This window comes from Zosterops lateralis (assembly GCF_965231275.1).
Source record: "Zosterops lateralis genome assembly, chromosome: 4".
In the NCBI taxonomy this organism is placed as follows: domain Eukaryota; kingdom Metazoa; phylum Chordata; class Aves; order Passeriformes; family Zosteropidae; genus Zosterops; species Zosterops lateralis.
This window is the reverse complement of record NC_139765.1, coordinates 39,260,411-39,279,966: the sequence shown is the minus strand read 5'-3', so window position 1 is coordinate 39,279,966 and position 19,556 is coordinate 39,260,411. Positions and strand designations below refer to the sequence as shown.

General features: G+C 41.3%; 1 protein-coding gene across 4 annotated transcripts in view; it reads left to right on the top strand.

The window, feature by feature from the left end:
• The first annotated feature begins 1,606 nt into the window (after nucleotides 1-1,606).
• CPSF6 (cleavage and polyadenylation specific factor 6) overlaps nucleotides 1,607-19,556 on the top strand; it is a 31,686-nt gene continuing 13,736 nt past the window's right edge. For 2 of the 4 annotated variants that reach the window (XM_083860554.1, XM_083860553.1), the window contains exons 1-8: nucleotides 1,607-1,726; nucleotides 12,039-12,248; nucleotides 13,375-13,478; nucleotides 14,166-14,311; nucleotides 14,986-15,159; nucleotides 16,250-16,754; nucleotides 17,990-18,082; nucleotides 19,118-19,233. In XM_083860554.1, coding sequence (XP_083716680.1) covers nucleotides 1,667-1,726; nucleotides 12,039-12,248; nucleotides 13,375-13,478; nucleotides 14,166-14,311; nucleotides 14,986-15,159; nucleotides 16,250-16,754; nucleotides 17,990-18,082; nucleotides 19,118-19,233 — 1,408 coding nt within the window. In that variant the 5' untranslated portion in view covers nucleotides 1,607-1,666. The remainder of the gene's footprint in view (nucleotides 1,727-12,038; nucleotides 12,249-13,374; nucleotides 13,479-14,165; nucleotides 14,312-14,985; nucleotides 15,160-16,249; nucleotides 16,755-17,989; nucleotides 18,083-19,117; nucleotides 19,234-19,556) is intronic. The other 2 variants (XM_083860556.1, XM_083860555.1) reach the window with 1 other exon arrangement.

Sequence of the window (19,556 nt, the reverse complement as noted above, 5' to 3'; positions counted from 1 at the left end):
TATTTAGCATGGCCAGGAGTGGTAACTGTCACAGTGCTTCACTTTATTCTCTAGAAGACTAGTTAATAAATCAGTCCACCATTAGGCAAGTAAGTGAACTCAATTAGATCTTCATACTTTAACAGTATCTGTATGGACTGTGAGAAATCCAGAAGAGTGAATTCTCCTTGCAAAACCAATCAATCACTTCCTTCACCAGCAACTTGTGCATTCATAGATGGGAACACGTACTTTTAATCTGTGATCAAATGTAGTAGTGTAAATCATAATCACAACCAACTCTAGAAGTTCAATTAAGATGTCTTGTTTGTTTGTTCTTAACTACCACCTCTAAAATGTTTTTTTCAGGTGATACTCTGAACTTTGGTAAAGGGCCCACAATCTGCTAGTTCAGCTAACCAGGAAATTTCAATTAAAACCCCTTAAATATAGCATTTCTGTCTTCTGGAATTAGCAGCAGGAAGGACACAAGATCCACAGCTGATAGATTTATTGTGTCACAAGCTGGATAAGAACACCAGGAATAACCCAAGCATCTCCATACCTGAAATGTATCGAGACTGTCAGCAGATGTGCTCTGATTTTTTAGCTATTTTTTGCTCTACTCATATTTCTTTTCCATGGACACTTCAGTGTGGGATTGCAAGTCAGGGATGAAGCACACAAGTCCAGGACCCAAGATGAAGTCAGGACACTTTGGATGCTGACCCACACACTGTGAAGTACTCCCAGTCATGAAACAAAAAAACTTGAGTCAAGCTAAAAATAACATTTTTATTCATGGCAGTGATGTTTTTACATTATTTTAATTCAGTCTGGGAAACACAGGCTTCTTATTGTCAGCTTGTGATAAGGTTAAAAAAAAAACCAGTTTATTTTTGGATGTGGAACATAATGTACAAAGCAGAACATAATCTATTATGTGGAGCATTATGTGAGCTGCGCTTTCTGTAGCAGGAGATGTTGTTTCTAAAAATCACCTGGAACTTAAACATGGATCTGGTAACAGAACATTCATTCAAAATTAATTTGAAGCGTCTTGCGACCTTAACAGTTCTGAATGCGTAACAAAAACAAACAAACGAAAAACCTAACACCGAAAAAAAGAACAACGCTGGATTTGACACTAATTCTCTTCACTTTGTGATGTTACAAAGAGAGCTCTGCAGCAGCAGCAGAGCAGAGAGCCCAGGCCAAATGCAGGTGCCCGTTTTGTGTCCTTTCCGCAGGTCTCACTGCGCTCCCGAGCCCGGCGCGCCGCTCTTTTGAAGACGCAGCGCGGTGCTCGTTCTTCAGCCGATAATTCCGGCCCCAGGCTACGGAGCCCCAACGCTGGGCCTGTGCTGGAGCTCCTTCCCCGGAGCGAGGCCGTGCGGCACACGAGCCCGCACCCGCAGCGCCGACACGGACCGCACCGCCGGGCACGGCACAGCCCAGCCCAGCCCAGCACAGCCCCGCGGAGCCGGGCCGGGCAGGGACGGGAGGCGGCCCTGGCGGGCGGGGCGGGGCGGGGCGGGGCGGGGCGGAGGAGCGGCCCGGCGCTGGCCGCGGGCGGAAGCCTCTCCGCGCCGCCGCGGAAGTGACGCCGCGCTCCGCCCCCCCTCCCTCCCCCTCCCGGCGGCGGCTCGGGAGCCGGGCGCGGCTGGCGGCGGCCCCGGGTGGGACCATGGCGGACGGCGTGGACCACATCGACATCTACGCCGACGTGGGCGAGGAGTTCAACCAGGTACGCGCGGCCGGCGGGCGCGGCCTCTCCGCTCCGCTCCCCTCCGCTCCCCTCCCTCTCCCGCCCTCGTCGCCGCGCCGCCTGCAGGGCCCTCAGCGCGCCGCCGCCATTGTTCGGGCGCTCCCGCCCCGCCGGGCGCGGGCAGCGCGGGGAGCGCGGGGCCGGGGCGGGCGCGGCCTCACGCCCGGGCCGCGGGGGCCGGTGGCGGGCCCGCCTGGGGCAGAGCGCGCCTGGCGCTGAGAGGGGCTGCTGCTGCCGCCGCCGGGCTGGACGTGCCGGGGGCGAGCGCCTGCCTTCCCTCCTTCCTTCCTTCCTTCCCTCGCTTTTTCGCTTCTTACCAGCCTTCCTCCCTCTGCGCCTTTTCTCCTCAGGGCCCGCTCCAGAGGGCTCTCCCGCGCCGCTCGGCGGACGGGCCGTGCCGGATGCGGGGGGAGAGCGGCCCCTTCCCGCCGCGGCGCAGGGGAAGCGCTGCCATTGTTCGCAGATGAATCAAAAAGCCGCCGAGCGGTGGCCGGGCCTGGGCCGCGCTTTGCGGGGGAGGCGGAACTAGTGCGGCTTCATTCTGCAGCGCTGGAGAAAGTATCCAGCTTTTTGTATTTCCTTTTTTTGTTTGTTTTTCTTATTCGTTATTATCTTCCGCTTTAAAAAGTGGCGCAAGCTTTTTTTAGAGGACGACTTCATATTTTGTTGAGGAAATTTGGATGAAATAAACATCTCCGGATTATAAGTAGTCTACTTTTGTAGTTTGTTGTTGTTGTTGGGTTTTTTGTTTTTTTTTTTTTGTTTGGTTTTTTGGGGGTTTTTTGCGATGTTTGTATCAGTTTTGCACGCCATCTATCCTGTTAGCGAGTCCTGCACTTGTCCAGGTTGAGTTGCCCCGGATTGCTTTGTTCCTGCCCTAGAGCGTAAATAACCGGGAACAACTGCACTAACGGGGCCCAGCTGTATGCCGGCTTGCCCTACAGAGAACTGGGAAATGGGTAATGGCTTTGGAATTCACAGGTAATTGGTAACTTTCTCAGCAACTTGCAGCTTTCTCAGAAGGCTGTTTCTTCAGGTATCGAGTAATACAGTAATTCTAAGTATTAATAATCTCGTAAAGGTATACTGTGAAAGAATGCCATGCTAAAAGGAGATGATGAAAAGCACTGATTTGCTCTTAGTTTGTGTGCCTGTGAAGGTTTCTCCTTTACAGTTGAAGACCCACTATATGAATTTAAACAGGAACAAACCCTAAGACAGATATAATTTAGCAAAACAGTACATTTTTTGAGATTCTGTGATAACTTGAATTTGGTTTAATCAATTCTAGATCAAACTGTTAACAAAACAGATTTTTCAGGGGAAAATCCCGTGCTTGAATCTGGTAGTGTTTGTGTATATTCATATGTGCAGAAGCCCTCAGAGTAGAGTAGTTATGTGCTGTAAGTATATAGTGTAAAGAGATAATGCCAGGACAAACGTGATGGGGATGATCTGTTTCACTCACACAGTCCTGGTCTACTCAGCTCGTCATTGCTGTCAATATTCTCTATAACCATGGTGGTATGAATGAAGAGAATCTTGTGATAATGTAGTTTAGCTTAATCCAGCAGGCAGAGAACCCTTTTGCTTTTTTCACTGTATTCACCCCAGTTGCTTCCCTGTTGGGTTTGCATTTCTGCAGTCTGTTGCTTCAGTTCATAAATCTTGCAAAATACAGGGCAGAAAGGTGAGAAGAAGCTAGTGCCCTTTTTCCATCAGCTTGAATTTGGGGGTTTTGTTTGTTTGTTTTAGGGGGTTTTCTTCTGTGACTTTCTATTTAAAGTAATGTTGAACTGAGCAAGTCTTGAGACAGTTTTAAAGTTTTACTATGAGAGATTGATGCCTCTGCACTTTCCATTTCCTTCTGTCACATATGAAAGAAGGCGAATTGTATTAGTTACTACCACTTAATTCTGACATCGAGAAAGGTTGTCTAGAAACTTATTCATCTGTTGCTGTTCCTGATTTGAAGCTGACAGCTTAAATAGATCAGATGGAACATAGTTCTGTGGATGTGTGAAGATGACAATTAGGAAAATGCTTTAGGGAGAAAGTGATTTGCATTATTAATTTGTTTATGTAGAGGGCATTTGACAGAACGTATTTGGAAAATAAATTGTCTTTATCTGTTAAATGAACTTGTTTTTTGATTTTGTTGCTCTACAGTAATGTGACTTACTAATGTATTTTAAATTGGAGTATAGAAACCCTTTCCACTGGTTTTGGCAGTAACAGGGACTGAAGAATATACTTTGGAGCTTGCTGTTCTTCTGAATGCAGTACTAACTGTGTTTATACACAAGCTGGGACAAAACTTTTGTTTGCACCTGGAGTTAACCCTTCATTTAGGACTTGTGACTGTTGTTTGTTGGTTGTTTTGTCTTGTTCTCTACCTCAAGGTACTCCTCCTTGAGGCTATTCTGGGATTTTTTAGATGCCTTTTCTCCAAGTAGGAGGAGGGTAGGGATGTTCTGCTTGATTAGTGCTAAATGAACCTTAGGTTATAAAGGTGAAATAAAGACCACAGAGCCGTGGGTTTACAAGCTGGCTAAGATGGATGACAGCTGTAAACTGTCTTGGGTTGTATTTAGTGTTGGTTCCAGTGAGCTGACTAACTTGATATCAGATCTTTTGATTAAAATGCATCTTTCCTATTCCATCTGAAGCTCATTGTCTGTCAGTGTTATGTCCTTACTCTTTTATTAACATACTGTTCGTTATAATAATATTTTTTGTCCTTGGGCTAACAGCTTTAGTCAATTTGGCTCTGACCAATTACATTTTTGTTTAAACTGTGGTTTCTTTTTTTTTTTTCTCTTTTTCTTGAAGAGCTTGGTTGAGTAACTTTTCATATTTTTCTTCTAAGCTGAACTTCCCCATCCAGCAGTCTTTTCTGTTTATTTATGGTCTCATTTTGGGATGATAGCCCCATAAATGTAGTAGTTCCTGCATGCATTGCTTGTGCCCTGTTAGAAATAGGTATTGCATGGAATATTTTACCTTGAGCATCTCCCTGCATGTTACACATCTTGCTGTTCAAGAGAGTGAGATCTGTGGTGCTTGTTAGAACCGTTACCTGCATACAAATCGCTGAGGATGGCATTCTCTCAAGGGCAGAAGACCCTCAGTAAGGTTGGGGTGCTTTAGCAAATATTAGGGTGTGGTTTTGTACACAAAACCCTAGAATATTGCTATGTGATACAGAGAAAATAGAGAGCTAGTGCAGGAGGCCAGTTTGGTTTTGACTCGAGGCTGCCTGCCAGTTTGGCCAGCAAACTGGGTTGCTTTTTTATGGCCATGAAGATTTGACCATTGCCTGTCAAGTCCCCCGATGTGCTTTGCATTTTCGAGCTTGGGGATTTTTTTTCACACGTGCTCGTGCACGTAGTTAAACAGTAAAAACTTTCTACACGTGTACATGCAAAAAACTTTCTGATCAGAAAGAGGATGCAAAAGAACTTAAGGATATTGTATTTTGATGCTTTGGAAAAGGTGCTTGCTTTATTTATACTCTTAATGAGTAAACTTGGATTGTTGCATTGTGGATATGTCTAAATATGCCTCTAATCATCTATTTTGTTATTTAAATGCTAGCAAATTGGGAATGAAAGACTTTTCATTTTGTATTTTGTAACTGGATAATGAAACTGATTTAGATGGAATAAGCAGTTAAGAGGCTAATTATCTGAAAACTACAGTATCTTAGGGATGTGTTAGTGACTATCTTGACTTCAGATCTGTGACACAAAGGAAATTTTTTGTGTGTGTGATAAATAATAAAAGCTAGCATTTAGTGGCCAATTAAAGCCAGTTATTAAAAACAGCCTTTATATTAGAAAGGCAAGTGTCTTATCATGGGAGGGATGGACACGTTGATGAATTTCTACTCAGTAGGACTGTCCTGGTCAGAAAAAACACAAGCTGGCAGACCTGCATGTGTTATAGGATATGTCTACAATACATGATGGTGAATGCATTTTGTCAGTTCTGCTGAAGGGAGCCCTGGGAAGTCACAACTTCTGTGTATTGGTAAATATCAAACTCCCAGAAAAACTTCAGACCTTCTTATCTGGCACCTGTGAACAGTGATACTATGTATGTTTAGTTTGTGGTTTTGACTGCCTGTGAATTTTTAGTTATTCTTTGTAACTCTAATTACTGTGTAATTTTTAGTTACAAGAGATCAGGTTGCTTAAATCTTTGTGCTGTGCTAATTGTAGGGCCAAGAGCATTTGGGCCTGTAGAGTAAATACGGATCCTGTGGTTGAACAAACTTGTCTACTTCTGCCATAGGCAGTTTGCTATCTTAGAAGTATCAAAGGCTGCCTTTTTTGTTAATGTTCCAGTTTGTTTGTTCGGACAGTTAATCAAAACCAGAAAGATTTTTGTTTTGTCTTTAACTTGTTATTCTTCAAGACCTACAATTTTTTTTTTTTTAGTAAGTACACTAACATGTTTGAAGTTTTTGACCACAAATATGGTAACTTAAGTGAAAAAAACAGTAAGGGGGGGAAGCTGGATAGTTTAGTGGCTTTTTTGGGGTTGTTTTTTTTTTTTTTTTTTTCCCCAAAAGCCACAGTAAATATTTTTCATGAAACTTTATTTACCTCACTGATTTTTTTAATATGTTTTTGGAGATGTAAGTTAGTGTTTAACTCTTGAATTGGGCAGAGTTCTGCAGCAAAAGCAAGTCTAACAGACATATGGACAGATTAAAAGAAATTTTGCCTAACACTGACAAAAGCCATTTTCAAAACAGCATTTGCAAAGGAAGTGAGTGGTTTTCTGCAGCTCAGAGTATGACTGCTAAGTTCCAAAAGGAAAATAACGTGTTAAATTTGTCCCTTCTGGACACGAAGTTCCTTGTGCTCATGGCTTTCATATGGGAATGTTTCACCTAATTCCATCTATTAGCACAGAATGTGGAATTTCAGTCCTGATTTTATGATAAAGTATTTCAGACTGTGGTTTAGTTGAAATGTAGACTTTGGAAATGTATTGCTGCCTGATTTTCTTTTAGAGGGGCCAGAACAGCAGTGGTCACTTGGTTTCTTAGCCTGTTTATCTACAAGCTTATGAGTTACAGTAATTGAGAAGAAATAATTTCTCTTCATGCTTGATGTCCTTCTTGTAAGTAAGGAAGTTGGAAGAGGTCAAAACTGCTGAGATTAGAGAAGTAACACTTCCTGTACTTTTTTCCTCTTCTGCATCTAGGAAGGAAGGAAGGGTGTGTTTAGGTAAGTTTGCACAGAACACGAATGGAGGAGAAGGGGTTGTTAAGTCTTGTGCAACATCCACGAGGACACCTCTCTTCTGTCTGCACTTGAGTTGCTGGTTCAGATCATTCTTAATCATCTAAGCACACACCTTGCTGACAGATTGGTGAATGAATAATTCCATGCTGGATGCAAAACCAGCACAATGTGAGAAGAAATTCTAGTGAACAACATCAGGTTTTCTCTTGTGTCTTTATGTAAATTAAGACACTGATGCTATTGGGCCTGCCCTGCCCCCCTGTCAGTTACGTGCAGACGCTGCTGCCTTAATGATTCTCTCCACTGATGGAGACCTGAAAGCCTGTATGATACAAAAGATCTGTTTGAGAGGAGTTCCTTATCGCTAGAGGAGTGCAGCAGAGCTGTGCACTGCTGCCCACTCTGGTGTTCTGGCAATGCTCACCTCAGAGAGATAGGTTAGTGTACATACATCTGCTGTAAGTTTGGTGATTGTGTCTGTCTACCAAGACTAAATTCCACTTCCCTGAAGTTATCATTCATATACACAGAGTTACTGCACGTTTAGCAGAGGACTTCCTTAATTGCCTTGTGACATCACCATTAATCCAGCTGTAGGATGTCATGTTTAGGCCTGTCTCAGGCAGTTCTGTGTACCTGATTTCATTAGCTATGGTGATCAGAGGAATCAAATAGAGAACTGGATAGACTAGGTGAAATATGAAACCCTTAATTTAATTGTGATAAGCTTACCTTTAGAGGAAGATTTTTCTATTTAAGTTTATTGGGACAATGCAATTTACTGAGGATTAAATGTACTTGATTGACAATGCCAAAACTCAGATTACCTGTTTGTTGGGTTTTTTAAAAATTATTATTTGTTTTAGTTACACTTTCCCTGTATGAGCAGTACTTGATAGTATTTTTATATTTTCAAGACAGTGGATCTTTTGATCATGGTTGTGGATATGTTGCATTTGCAACACTTTGCCAGCTTTGCAACCTGTGTTTTGTGAAGTCCAGCTTAGTTTTCTCTAGCTGCCGTATATGGTACCTTGAACTATTCTGTCTAGGGTGCTTCTGTGAGTTTCTGGATACGAATTCATAGTGGATGCAGAAATATCTCTGATACCAAAACATGGTGAGGCAGTTTCTGTTCTGGAGCAGGGTATGAGAGTCCAGTAAACTGGGGGAAGTTGGCTCAGAGGGGCAGTAGCTGCTTGTGGATGGGCTGGGCATTGGTTATGCATCACTTGACTCACTTGTGCATTATTTAATTTCTTTGGTTTTTTTCATCATCATCATTATTATTTTTATATTTTACTTTATTTCAGTTATTAAACTGTTCTAGTCTCAACGTACAGGTTTTACCATTGCACTGATTCTCTTCCACTGTTACACAGGGTTTGTGGGGTGGAGTGAGCAAGTGCTTGTGTGGTACTTAGTGACCAAGTGGAGTTAAACTACAATAGCCCTTTTTTTGTCACCCATCGTGGGGCTTGACAGGTTGAGAAAACAACACATCTGCTTAGAACATCTGATAGAACAAAATTGTTATAAGCATTTGTTGTATTAATTTAATAGTTGCTGGACACAATGTTGATTTTATGCTCTCAGTTCTGCTTGTTCTCAGAGCTCCATCATTTAACTCCTTATTTCCAGTGTGTGCTCCCTGTTGTGCTGTTTATCACCCGTGGGAACTGGTCTAAGTTAATTGTGTTTTAACATAAACAATCTGGTCTAGTGGAAGATATTCGTGCCCACAGCAGGGGACTTGGAACTAGATGGTCATTAAGGTTTCTTCTAACCCAGGGCATTTGATGATCCTGTGAGCACTGCTGTATGATGTGACAGAATTGCTGGTTGTGAAAGTAATCGATTATTTGTGCTCATCTCTGCTGTCATCTTTGTACTTTGTGAGTGCTCTGGAAACTATTAATGATTACACCTTTTACCTTTCATTTTCTGAGTTAACCTGTGGAGGTGACATGATCCCACATCTTACCCTTCTCTGCCAGACAGTAGCTCTTTGAAATTTTGAATATCCTTGGGATGTTGAAACAAGCATGGCCCTATTACCAGGAACCATGATTGTGTGCCAGGTCTTGTTTAGGGTTAGACAGCTATTTGCAGCTGCTCAAACCCTGTGACGAGGCACTGTGGCTACTCAGACCTTGGTGGCAGGTGCTGCAGGTGCTCAGCCCCTTGCAGTGAGTGATGCAGTTGAACCAGAGCACCAACCCCGGCCAGTATCAGTCACCCCTTTTCACCAGAAGTGGACCCAGGAGAGCTTGTTTAGTAAAGGAGAACAAAGCAGGGCCATCACAAGGACAGGAGGAAGAGGCAGAACAAGAGGGAACCACTCAATCCCTATCCCTGAGAGAGCTGTGGGATATGCAGAAAGATTTCAGCCATCACCCAGGTGAGCAGGTGATCACCTGACTGCTTGGATGCTGGGGAACGGGGCTGGGGGCCTGGAATGAGAGGGTAGGGAAACCAAGCAGCTGGGAGCACCTTCTAAGGAAGGGGGCATTGACAAGGCGATTGGCAAAGGGCCACACGTCCTCAGCCTTTGGGAGGTGACTCCTGTGCAGAGTAAAGGAAAAGCATCCTTTCAAGGAAGATGTTCCATGTCACCCAGGGCCACTACTGAGGTATCCAGTACCTTTGTTATGACCCAGACAGTGCACAGTCACCCACAAACCCAGAAGAATTCCAATACATGTGAGCCTTGTGGCAGAAACTTTTCCAGAGGTGCCATTTTCATATGCTGGGTTTACAGGAGTGGAAGGCTCTAGTGCACAGGGTATCCCAAAGCCATCCAGCTCTGCAGGGGCAGAACCTATTTCTATTTCTGAGGAGAGAGGGGGAATCCAACAGCTGACTGAACTGGAGGCTGAAGTGAGCCTCACTGGGAATGTGTGGCAAAGGCACCCCCTGGGTCTAACATGGAGGTTCTGTGCATGCCTGGCACAGGCAGTCTTAGGAGAGGGTATTTCAAGGACTCAGAAGGGTACTGGTGGGTGTTCAGTACCACTGCCTTGGAGGTGGAGGAAGTTAAGCAGCTGCCTGCCTTGCTCTTCTCCCAGAGGACCTTTCTGTTGGCCTTGCTGAAGGTCAGAGAACAGGTGCTGGTCGTTACCACGGTGTTGCACCAGCAGCAGCCTTGCACTGGGGCTCCACTATTCCCATTCAAAAGCTGATTTATCAACTGGAGAGTTAAGCAGTGATCAGCAGGACCATATGGCCAGTGTGAAAGTGTAAGAGAGAATAGAGACTAACGGTGAACTGTGGTGGCCTAAATGAAATCACACTGTGGCTGAGGCTGTCATACTGGACATACTGGAACTCCAGTATGAGCTGCAGTCAAAAGCTGCCAAGTTGTTTGCCACAACTGACATTGCTAATGCATTTCAATACCTTTGACAGGACGCAATTTGCTTTCCCTTAAAGGAATATCTAGTACACCTGGAATCCAGTGCCTCAGAGGTTGAAAAATGGTGCTACCAATTCTATGGGGTGATCCAGACTGCATTGGAGCAGGGTGAAGCTCTGAAACTCCTGCAATACATTGATAACATCATCATATGGGGCCATATAGCAGCAGAAGGTTTTGAGAAAGGGAAGAAAATAGTCCAAATTATTCCATAAAAGATAGTAAGGTCAAGGGACCTGCGTGAGAGATTAAGTTTTTGGGAGTAAGATGGCAAGATCGATGTTGTCCAATGCCAGTGGATGTGATCAACAATACAGCAGCAGTGTTTCCACCAACTAGTAAGAAATAAACACAAGCTTTTTTAAGTGTTGTGTGTTTTTGGAGAATGCACATATTCAAATTTCAGTCTAATTTTAAGCCCTCTATCAAATGACCTGGAAGAAGAATTACTTCAAGTGAGGCCCTAAGCAACAACAAACTTTTGAACAAATTAAATGGGAGATAGTTCATGCAACAGCCCCCAGGCCAGTCTGGGCAGGGCAAAATGTGAAAATGTGCTCTATACTGCATCCAGGGCAAATGGCCCTACCTGCAGTGTCTGGCAAGAGACCCCAGTCCATCTCCAGTCTTCTCTTTCGGAACTGGGGATACAGAGTATCTGAGGCCTCCTATACTCCAGTTGAAAGAGATACTGGAGTCTAATCAAGGGACTTGAGCTGCTTTGGAAGGGGTTGGTGTTGGAGCACAGCTCCTCCAGCTCCCCAGTGACTGCCAGTGCTAGGCTGAATGTTCAAAGGGAGGGTCTTCTCTACACATCACGCATCTGGCGCTACATGAAATATGTGGGTTGCAGTGACCATATAATAAGCTCAAATAGGAAATCCCAGTTGCCCAAGGATCTAGGAAATGATCATGGACTGTCTAGAAGACAAAGATTTCAGAGTGTCACCAGAGGAGGAGATAGCACGTGTTGAAGGGGCCCCATCACAGAAGATGAGATGCAGTATACCTAGTTCATTGATGACGCCTTCTATTTTGTAGGAAAGAATCAGATGGAAAAGCATCATGCCCAGTACATAAACTAGTGGGGGTTGAGTGGAAGGGGCTGATCATTGCTCAGAGACTGGCAGCTTATTTTGTTTCAGTTTTTAAACTGTTCTTATCCCACAGATTTTACTTTTTTCTGATTTTCCTCACCCGTCCCATGGAGTGGCTGGGGAGGCAGAAGTGAGTGGTACTCACTAGGGGAGGAAGCAACTGTGTGGTACTTAGTTGGAACCTTGGATTAAAGCATGACAGTTCTGCATTGTAATGTATACAAGTCTGGGAGTGGGGATTGTGGATTTTTTTTGATTTCTGCTTGTATTACAGGAGCAAAAATATCAGAATGGAAAACAGTGGCCAGGAGATGTTTTTTCTGCATAAGTTTAGAAAATAATAGGACTCAAACGAATATTTTATGTTTTGATGTGGATGAAACTAGTGCTTAGCTTTTCAGCAGGGATGTTGTGTGGGTGGTCAGTCAGACTTGCTGTGTTTGTGGAACATGGCAATTGTCATAACTTTTGCTTCAATAAGTTTTAAGAGTAATATTAATTATAACCTTTTTTTATTTTAGGAGGCTGAATACGGTGGGCATGATCAGATTGATTTATATGATGATGTAATTTCTCCATCTGCAAATAATGGAGATGCTCCAGAGGATCGTGATTACATGGATTCTCTTCCACCATCTGTTGGGGATGATGTAGGTAAAGGAGCTGCACCAAATGTTGTCTATACGTATACTGGAAAGAGAATTGCCTTGTACATTGGAAATCTCACTTGGGTAAGTATCTTACTGCTCTTCAGTTGTAGACAGAAATTTTAATTATAGACTTAACTATTTGTAAAATTTTTGTGTTTTAAAATGTTTTCTATGAAATATTATGAGTATCAAAAACCAGTTGTTTTTGTTGTTGGTTTGATTTTCTTTAATTTTAATTTGTGGTTGTGGGGTCATTTTTCCTTTTACCTGAATTTGGAAGAGCCTGTCTGGACCTGTCATGCTGTCTTAAAAAGCAAGAAAGTCTTCGGTAAATATGAACTTCAGAGTTTCTGTCATGTTTTAAGTGTTATGAAAGAATATTTGTGCTACTATGTTCTTAAGGTTTTCAGAGAAACAAATGAAAGAAGTGAACAAGTTTAAGCTATTAAATACTTCAAGGTTACTAAACAAACCCAATTTTTAAAGTTAACTCTTGATGAAGGTTTTAGTTTAATTGAAGTTTAATTCTCTGGGATTTTCTTGAAGTTACTTTTCACATTTTTCCAGGGCCTTTTCCATTGGCTGTGACTCTTTCAGCATAACTGTTTCAGGTATTTGTCTTGAGGCTTATTTCTCCATCCAAGAAGAACAGGCTTATGATAACTCACAAAGCTGCAGTCGCCCTTAGGACAATTACCTTTATTAGATAGAACATTTTAAAATCAATTGCAGTTAAGCAAATAGTGTAAGAGTTGGTCGGTAGCTGAATTAGGTGGAGCTTTTATCTGTTTACATGAAATCAAGTTCTTCAAGGCCCACATATACAAAAATATATTTTAAAAGATAAATAAAAATATGAGTTTCTTTCGTTTCTGGTAATTTCTTACTGTAGGTGTTTTTTTCATTAATTGTTACAGTGTTTCAGGAGCTAATAGGTAAGTAAAGGACCTGACAGTTGATTTAAGTTGTCCCATTTTGAAGTACATGAATGGAATCAGTAAAACGTGCGTGAATTAGCTGAACAAATTGTTGAATGGTAAGATAAAAATGACTACTCCACAAGTCAGAATAAATCGACAGCCTGAATCAAGTATTCCTCTGGATCAGTTTCACATACACACACTCAAAAATCCATGGAAAATTTAGTTGCCCTTTGCCTGGTGTTTCAGATAGGCTCTCATAGTTGAATATTAAAAATATTTTTCAGTGGACAACAGATGAAGACTTAACTGAAGCAGTTCATTCACTGGGGGTAAATGACATTTTGGAGATAAAATTTTTTGAAAATCGTGCTAATGGCCAGTCTAAAGGGTAAGAATTTGTCATTTGTTTTTTCTGTGTATGGACTGAAGTTTGGGTGAGGAAGAGGTTCTCATTTTTCATAATTGTCAGTCTTAGAACTGCTTATCTTAGCTTATTGATCCAGAAATGATTTGGCATATAATTTCATATTAATGACTTGAATTTCAGGTATAAATTTTTGTGATGGTATTGCGTGTCTCATTATTTTGTGAGTTAAAGCTTATTTTAAGCTTCATTTAAGACTATTCCTAGATTTTTAGTTGGTGTGGTGGTGATGCTTGTTTTTCCTCAGTGTAAATGTTATTCCCACAACCTTCATTATTAAACCTTTCTTTACATCTTTATTTTCTATTAACTATTTAAACTAAGTGCTTAAGCCCATTTTTCACTGACAACCTAAATTCCACTGCATGAATGTGCCTTTCTGTCTCTTTGGCAGCAACGAGCTCGCAGTGTATGCTTAATAACTTGGTCATATGAATTCATTATGTAGTTTGTTGAAACTCCACCAGAAAGCTGTCTTTGTTGTGATAAATTTTGATGTGTCTTATACTTGCTCTTTGGTTTCCTTCTTTTGTGTCCTAGGATAAGTTATTTTATCTGTTCTTTTGCTTACTCTGTGTAATCTTTTTCATGAGGTGTCAGGATGTCAGAAAACGAACAAATTGGGGTGTAATTTTTTTTGTTTCCTTTCAGGTTTGCCCTCGTGGGTGTGGGATCGGAAGCATCCTCCAAAAAGTTGATGGACTTGTTGCCTAAAAGAGAATTGCATGGGCAGAATCCTGTTGTAACCCCATGTAATAAACAGTTTCTGAGTCAATTTGAAATGCAGTCTAGGAAAAGTAAGCTTTTCTTCCATGCTGTCTTGGAAATGCAGAAAAAGTAGAATGGCACATTTTTAGCGCAGCGTCTTGTAATTTCTACACAGTTTAAAATATCCATAAAATACTTAGAGTCCAGATGAATGAAATTGTCTCTTTGTTTAAAGAAACCACTTCATATACTGAAGAGCTGCTGCATTCTGAAAAAAGGTTGCAGCTTTGTGCAGCTCTTGTCTTAAAAACTGGATATGCTTTCTCAGTTTCTTGTGGGTGTAATTTAAAAAACACAAAACACAAGAGCATTTAGAAATTTACCATTTGTAGACAAACTGGAGTAAATTCTTATGTGTGGATGGTCTGTATTTATGATAGAATGGGGAAGAGAGGTTCCATGCTGTACTTTGGCACCATGACTTGTGTTTCCCAGTGTGGCCTTGGGCTTCATTGAAGGAAGGACTGGCGGTCTCTCCAGATCCTCTTCCTCCATCCTATTCCTAAAATACTATGCATTTAGTATGAGGCATAGTATTTTAGCAAAGAATGTTTTCTTCCCCAGATGTATTGGGTCTGGGTACAGGGAGCAAGTTGGTGCTCATAAGGTCATGCTTTAGCACTGCATGAAACTTTAGATCAAGCGTTGAAATTCTTTAACCTATTTTGATCTGCGTAATGAAATTTTTGCTTTTCCATTGCAGCCACACAATCTGGCCAGATGTCTGGGGAAGGTAAAGCTGGTCCCCCAGGAGGAAGCTCAAGAGCAGCATTTCCACCTAGTAATAGAGGTCGGGGCCGTTTTCCAGGTGCCATTCCAGGTGGAGACAGATTCCCTGGACCGGCAGGGCCAGGAGGTCCACCACCGCCTTTCCCAGGTAAAATTATGCATATATGGAGTTTCAGTGTTACTTGTGTTTCAATGTGGCTTTCTTATTTGGGAAATGATAAAGATCAGGGCAATTCAGTAATGAGACATAAGCAGTGTTCGCAGCTAGATTGTAGAATATGACTGTTCCTGTGTTGATATTCAACAGGAAGTTGTACCTAGTAAATTTGGTCGCAAGAGAGGAGCTTTTTTACATACGTTCTTTATACTATGTCAATATGCATATTTAAGTTTAAAAAAAAATTGAAATAGATCATGTTAGCAGGTAGATTTGGCTTTAGTGTAGTGTAGTTGAGATTTTCTGATTTGCTATATGTGCTGGGAATGCCTATGTTGCAGAGTGCAAAGTAACTGATTTCCTTATTTTAGTACAAGTTTGCATGTGGTCAGAAATTCAGCTTTGTTTCATGCCCACTGACAAGTCACTTGGTAGGCACTTAAAACACCAGAAATTTGAAGAGGAGGTCTTGCTGTTTAGTTAGGTATCTGATATAGAAGAAATACGTTAAACAATTAGGTTTGCACTGCAGTGATGTGCTTTTTTCAGCTGACGTGTTTTTTAGTAAATGTCATTCAGTAATAGATTGTCTGCCAACAGTCAAAGGGACATAGTCAAATTGAAAAAAAACAGTAATGAGAAAAAAACGTTTGGATACTGCATTTACATTACTTTCTCCAATACAGCTTCTCCCATATTTTTAATACGTATTTTCTCTTAAGACTCATGTGAAAGACTAGCTTTTGTGATCTTCTTGTGGGTTTTGGAAGCAACAGCAGGTGATTAAGTGATTTGAGGAGGGGAGTTGTCAGTGTTCAAGATACCTTCTTTTTTCAGTATCTCTAGATACCTAGTATCAATAGATACAGATAAGTTAAAACTTTTCTAAGCTACTGGTCCTAAAGCAAGAACACACATCTTGTACATGTTGCACAGTGTTTGGGGAGGGAGAGTTGGTTTCTTTTTTGTCATTGATTTTAAGAATAAAAAACCAGAAGATTTTTTTAAAAAATATTTCTTTGTATTTATTCACTCCATTTTGTTTGTTTGTTTGTTTTTTTGTTTTGTTTTTATATTTTAGCTGGACAAACTCCCCCACGTCCACCCTTAGGTCCTCCTGGCCCACCAGGCCCACCAGGCCCTCCACCTCCTGGTCAGGTCCTCCCACCTCCATTAGCTGGACCTCCTAATCGTGGTGATCGTCCCCCACCACCAGTTCTGTTTCCAGGACAGCCTTTTGGTCAGCCTCCACTTGGGCCACTTCCTCCAGGCCCTCCACCACCAGTTCCAGGCTATGGGCCACCACCAGGTCCACCACCACCTCAGCAGGGTCCACCTCCACCTCCGGGTCCATTTCCCCCTCGTCCACCTGGCCCTCTTGGGCCACCCCTGACTCTTGCTCCTCCTCCACATCTCCCTGGGCCACCGCCAGGTGCTCCACCACCAGCACCACATGTGAATCCAGCTTTCTTCCCCCCACCTGCCAATAGTGGCCTACCCACTTCAGACAGCCGTGGGCCACCTCCGACAGATCCGTATGGCCGACCTCCACCATATGACAGAGGTGACTATGGGCCACCTGGAAGGTGAGTTCTTTTTGTCTAATGTGTTTGGGTAGCAGATTTTACTCCTCTTGTTGGAAGCATTTGATTTTTCCCTTTTAATGCAAATGGTAGGAAAAATTAGAAGTAGAGCCAGAAGGGATCCCACCAATCTTGTAGTTTGCCCTTTTAACTTCTCCAAGGGAATAAATCCGAGAAACATGTTTGCAGTAGGAAGAAAATCCTGAAATGCAACACCAGTAATCTCACTTCCCTTTTCAGCTCTGAACTGTTTGTCTTCACTGTATTTGGCAGTGTCATCATTCCATGTATTCTTACATGTAAACTTACATATCACTTCTTATGCAGCAGCTTCTGATTGTGCTTCTGTCTTAACTTGAAATTCTGACTTTTACCTGTATCATTGTGCTTTGCAGGCTGCCTTGTAAGAATGCTCTGGAGTTTTCTTTTTTGAATATGTGCATATGTTGAGGTCATACCAAGCTCATACCATTTTCATCTTTCAGCAGCATTGCTTGTCCCTTTTTTCTTCAGGATTTAATTAGAACTTAGTGTTTGTCTTAAAAGCCAGGTGTGAATTTACTGCAAGACTTTTATCTTCCTTTCCTATCAAGATGTTTCTGCTCATTTGGTGCAATCTTGCTGTGTTTGTAGCAGTGGCTTTTCCTGTGGTTAATCCTATCTGTGACAGAGTTCTTAAATCCCTGACTTGACTTGTCTTGTCAAGTTTTTCACATCTTGTTTGAAACATCTTTTTCATCTGTGATTTCAAGCATCTCTGTCTTGCTGCTGTTTGTGATTTTCACCATATTTGTATTCGTAAAAAATTTTGGCATAAATTGTAAGAGAGCCCATTTTACATAGCTAGATTTGAATTTTTCAGTAGCAATTTTACTGCGAGCATGAGACACACTTCTCTGGCTTAAAATGTTTCCTGCAAAGATGCTGTGTTTTGATTCTTTTTTTACCAGAAAGTTTAACCCCCCCCCTTCCCCCACAAAGCATTTGTACATGTGATGTTCCTACAAAAAAAAGATAGAAATTCAAGAATTTGGCTTAATTGCCTAAAATATAAAACTGTAAGGTGTTGGGTGTTTTTTTGGTGGACAAAATCAAGGTTTATAGAATGCAGTTTATAGAATGTCTGGGGAGGGAAGGAGTGGGAATAGGACAGTATAACTTACTGTCCAGTATTTTCATTAATAATGTTGAAGCTATCATCCATAACTATTTAAATTGTCATTAATTATATATCATAGGCGTTTCACTGGAAATAACATGTCCATAAGAGAAAAATTACATATTCCATTCTATGGGAGGCACACGAAAAATAATACTCAAAACTCAGGGAGGTATGAATTTTTAGACATTTCCTCTTATGCTAAACTGGCTATAGGATCTTGTTCCACTTCTTGCAATTAAGAGGATAGCATTGCTTATTGTTCTGCATTTTCTTTCTACCAGAAGAACTAACACTGTTCTAGAAATATCAAGCAGTGGGCCAGTTTGACAGTCTCAGCATTTATCTCTTAACACATTTCTCCAAATTTTCTATGTGACACAGAGACTGGCTAATAGGACACTGCAAAACTTTTGGGAAAATTGAGGTTTACTTCTGTTATTTTGCAAACCCTGTATAGGTAGCTGATAATTGAAGTGTAATGAGTATGAGGATTCTGCTTTATTGCTTCCTCCGTACTGTGACTAGTAGGGAGATTAAATTGGAGTACCTTGAACTTGACCAGAAATTAAAAAAAAAAAAGAAAAAAAAAAAAAAGAAAAAAAAGAAAAGAAAAATTGCTGTAAAATTGCTGACATATCATTCAGAAAATTGAGTGTTTTAAAGACGATAACTATATTTGTTTTTCAAAAGTTACAGCATTCTGGTCTTAGTTAAGGTCTGGGAAACAGGATCATATAGTTCTGATTCCAGTACTGTTATGAAAATTTTCTCTAATTTTGTTCAAAGCTGCATTGCCTATGTACATGTATTTCCACATCCATTCAGTTGGGAATATCTATTTATGTACCTTCAAGGATTTTATGAAAATTGTAAATATTTGTCAAGCACAATATTAAGTGCTGCTGAATGTTTGAAATAGATGGGATGAACAAAGAAAAAGTCTATTTATACAGCAATGTCTTAATTGTTTTTTGGGGATTTTTTGTTTGGTTGGTTTGTTGGGGTTTTTTTTTTTTGTTTTTTGGTTCTTTTAAGCTTTCAGGATTTTATACTGTAACAATGGTCCTTAACCAAAACCAAACCCAGATCCTGCTTTCTTTTCTGTTTGTCACTGCTTAAAGTTGCAAACTTGGATTGTTGAAATTGCAATGATAGCTTCTGAAGTTCTCCTTAACCTTTTAAATACTAGTTTTATTGCTTGCAGAGAAATGGATGCTGCGAGGACACCTCTAAGTGAAGCAGAATTTGAAGAAATCATGAATAGAAATAGGGCGATCTCAAGCAGTGCCATTTCAAGAGCTGTATCAGATGCCAGTGCTGGTTAGTAAAACTCAATTAATGTGTTTGCTGTTCTACCCAGCTGAAAATAAGTTATAGGTTTGGGTTTTCTTATTTAAGAATCTGAAAGTCCTGAAGCCAGATTTTCCTGATAGGATGCTGAATTTAGGTCCAACTTATGACTGATTTTGTGCTCTGCTTCAGTTAGTCTCTAAGAAAACCTTCTGAATACTGATCTGGACAGTATTTTAATATTTGGTGCTACAGTTGATTATCTAGATGGCTGTTTAAAAGACTCAAAATGGTAATACTGTTACAGATAAAAATCTATGTTTTAATTTGCATAATTTTCTGATTATGATCTT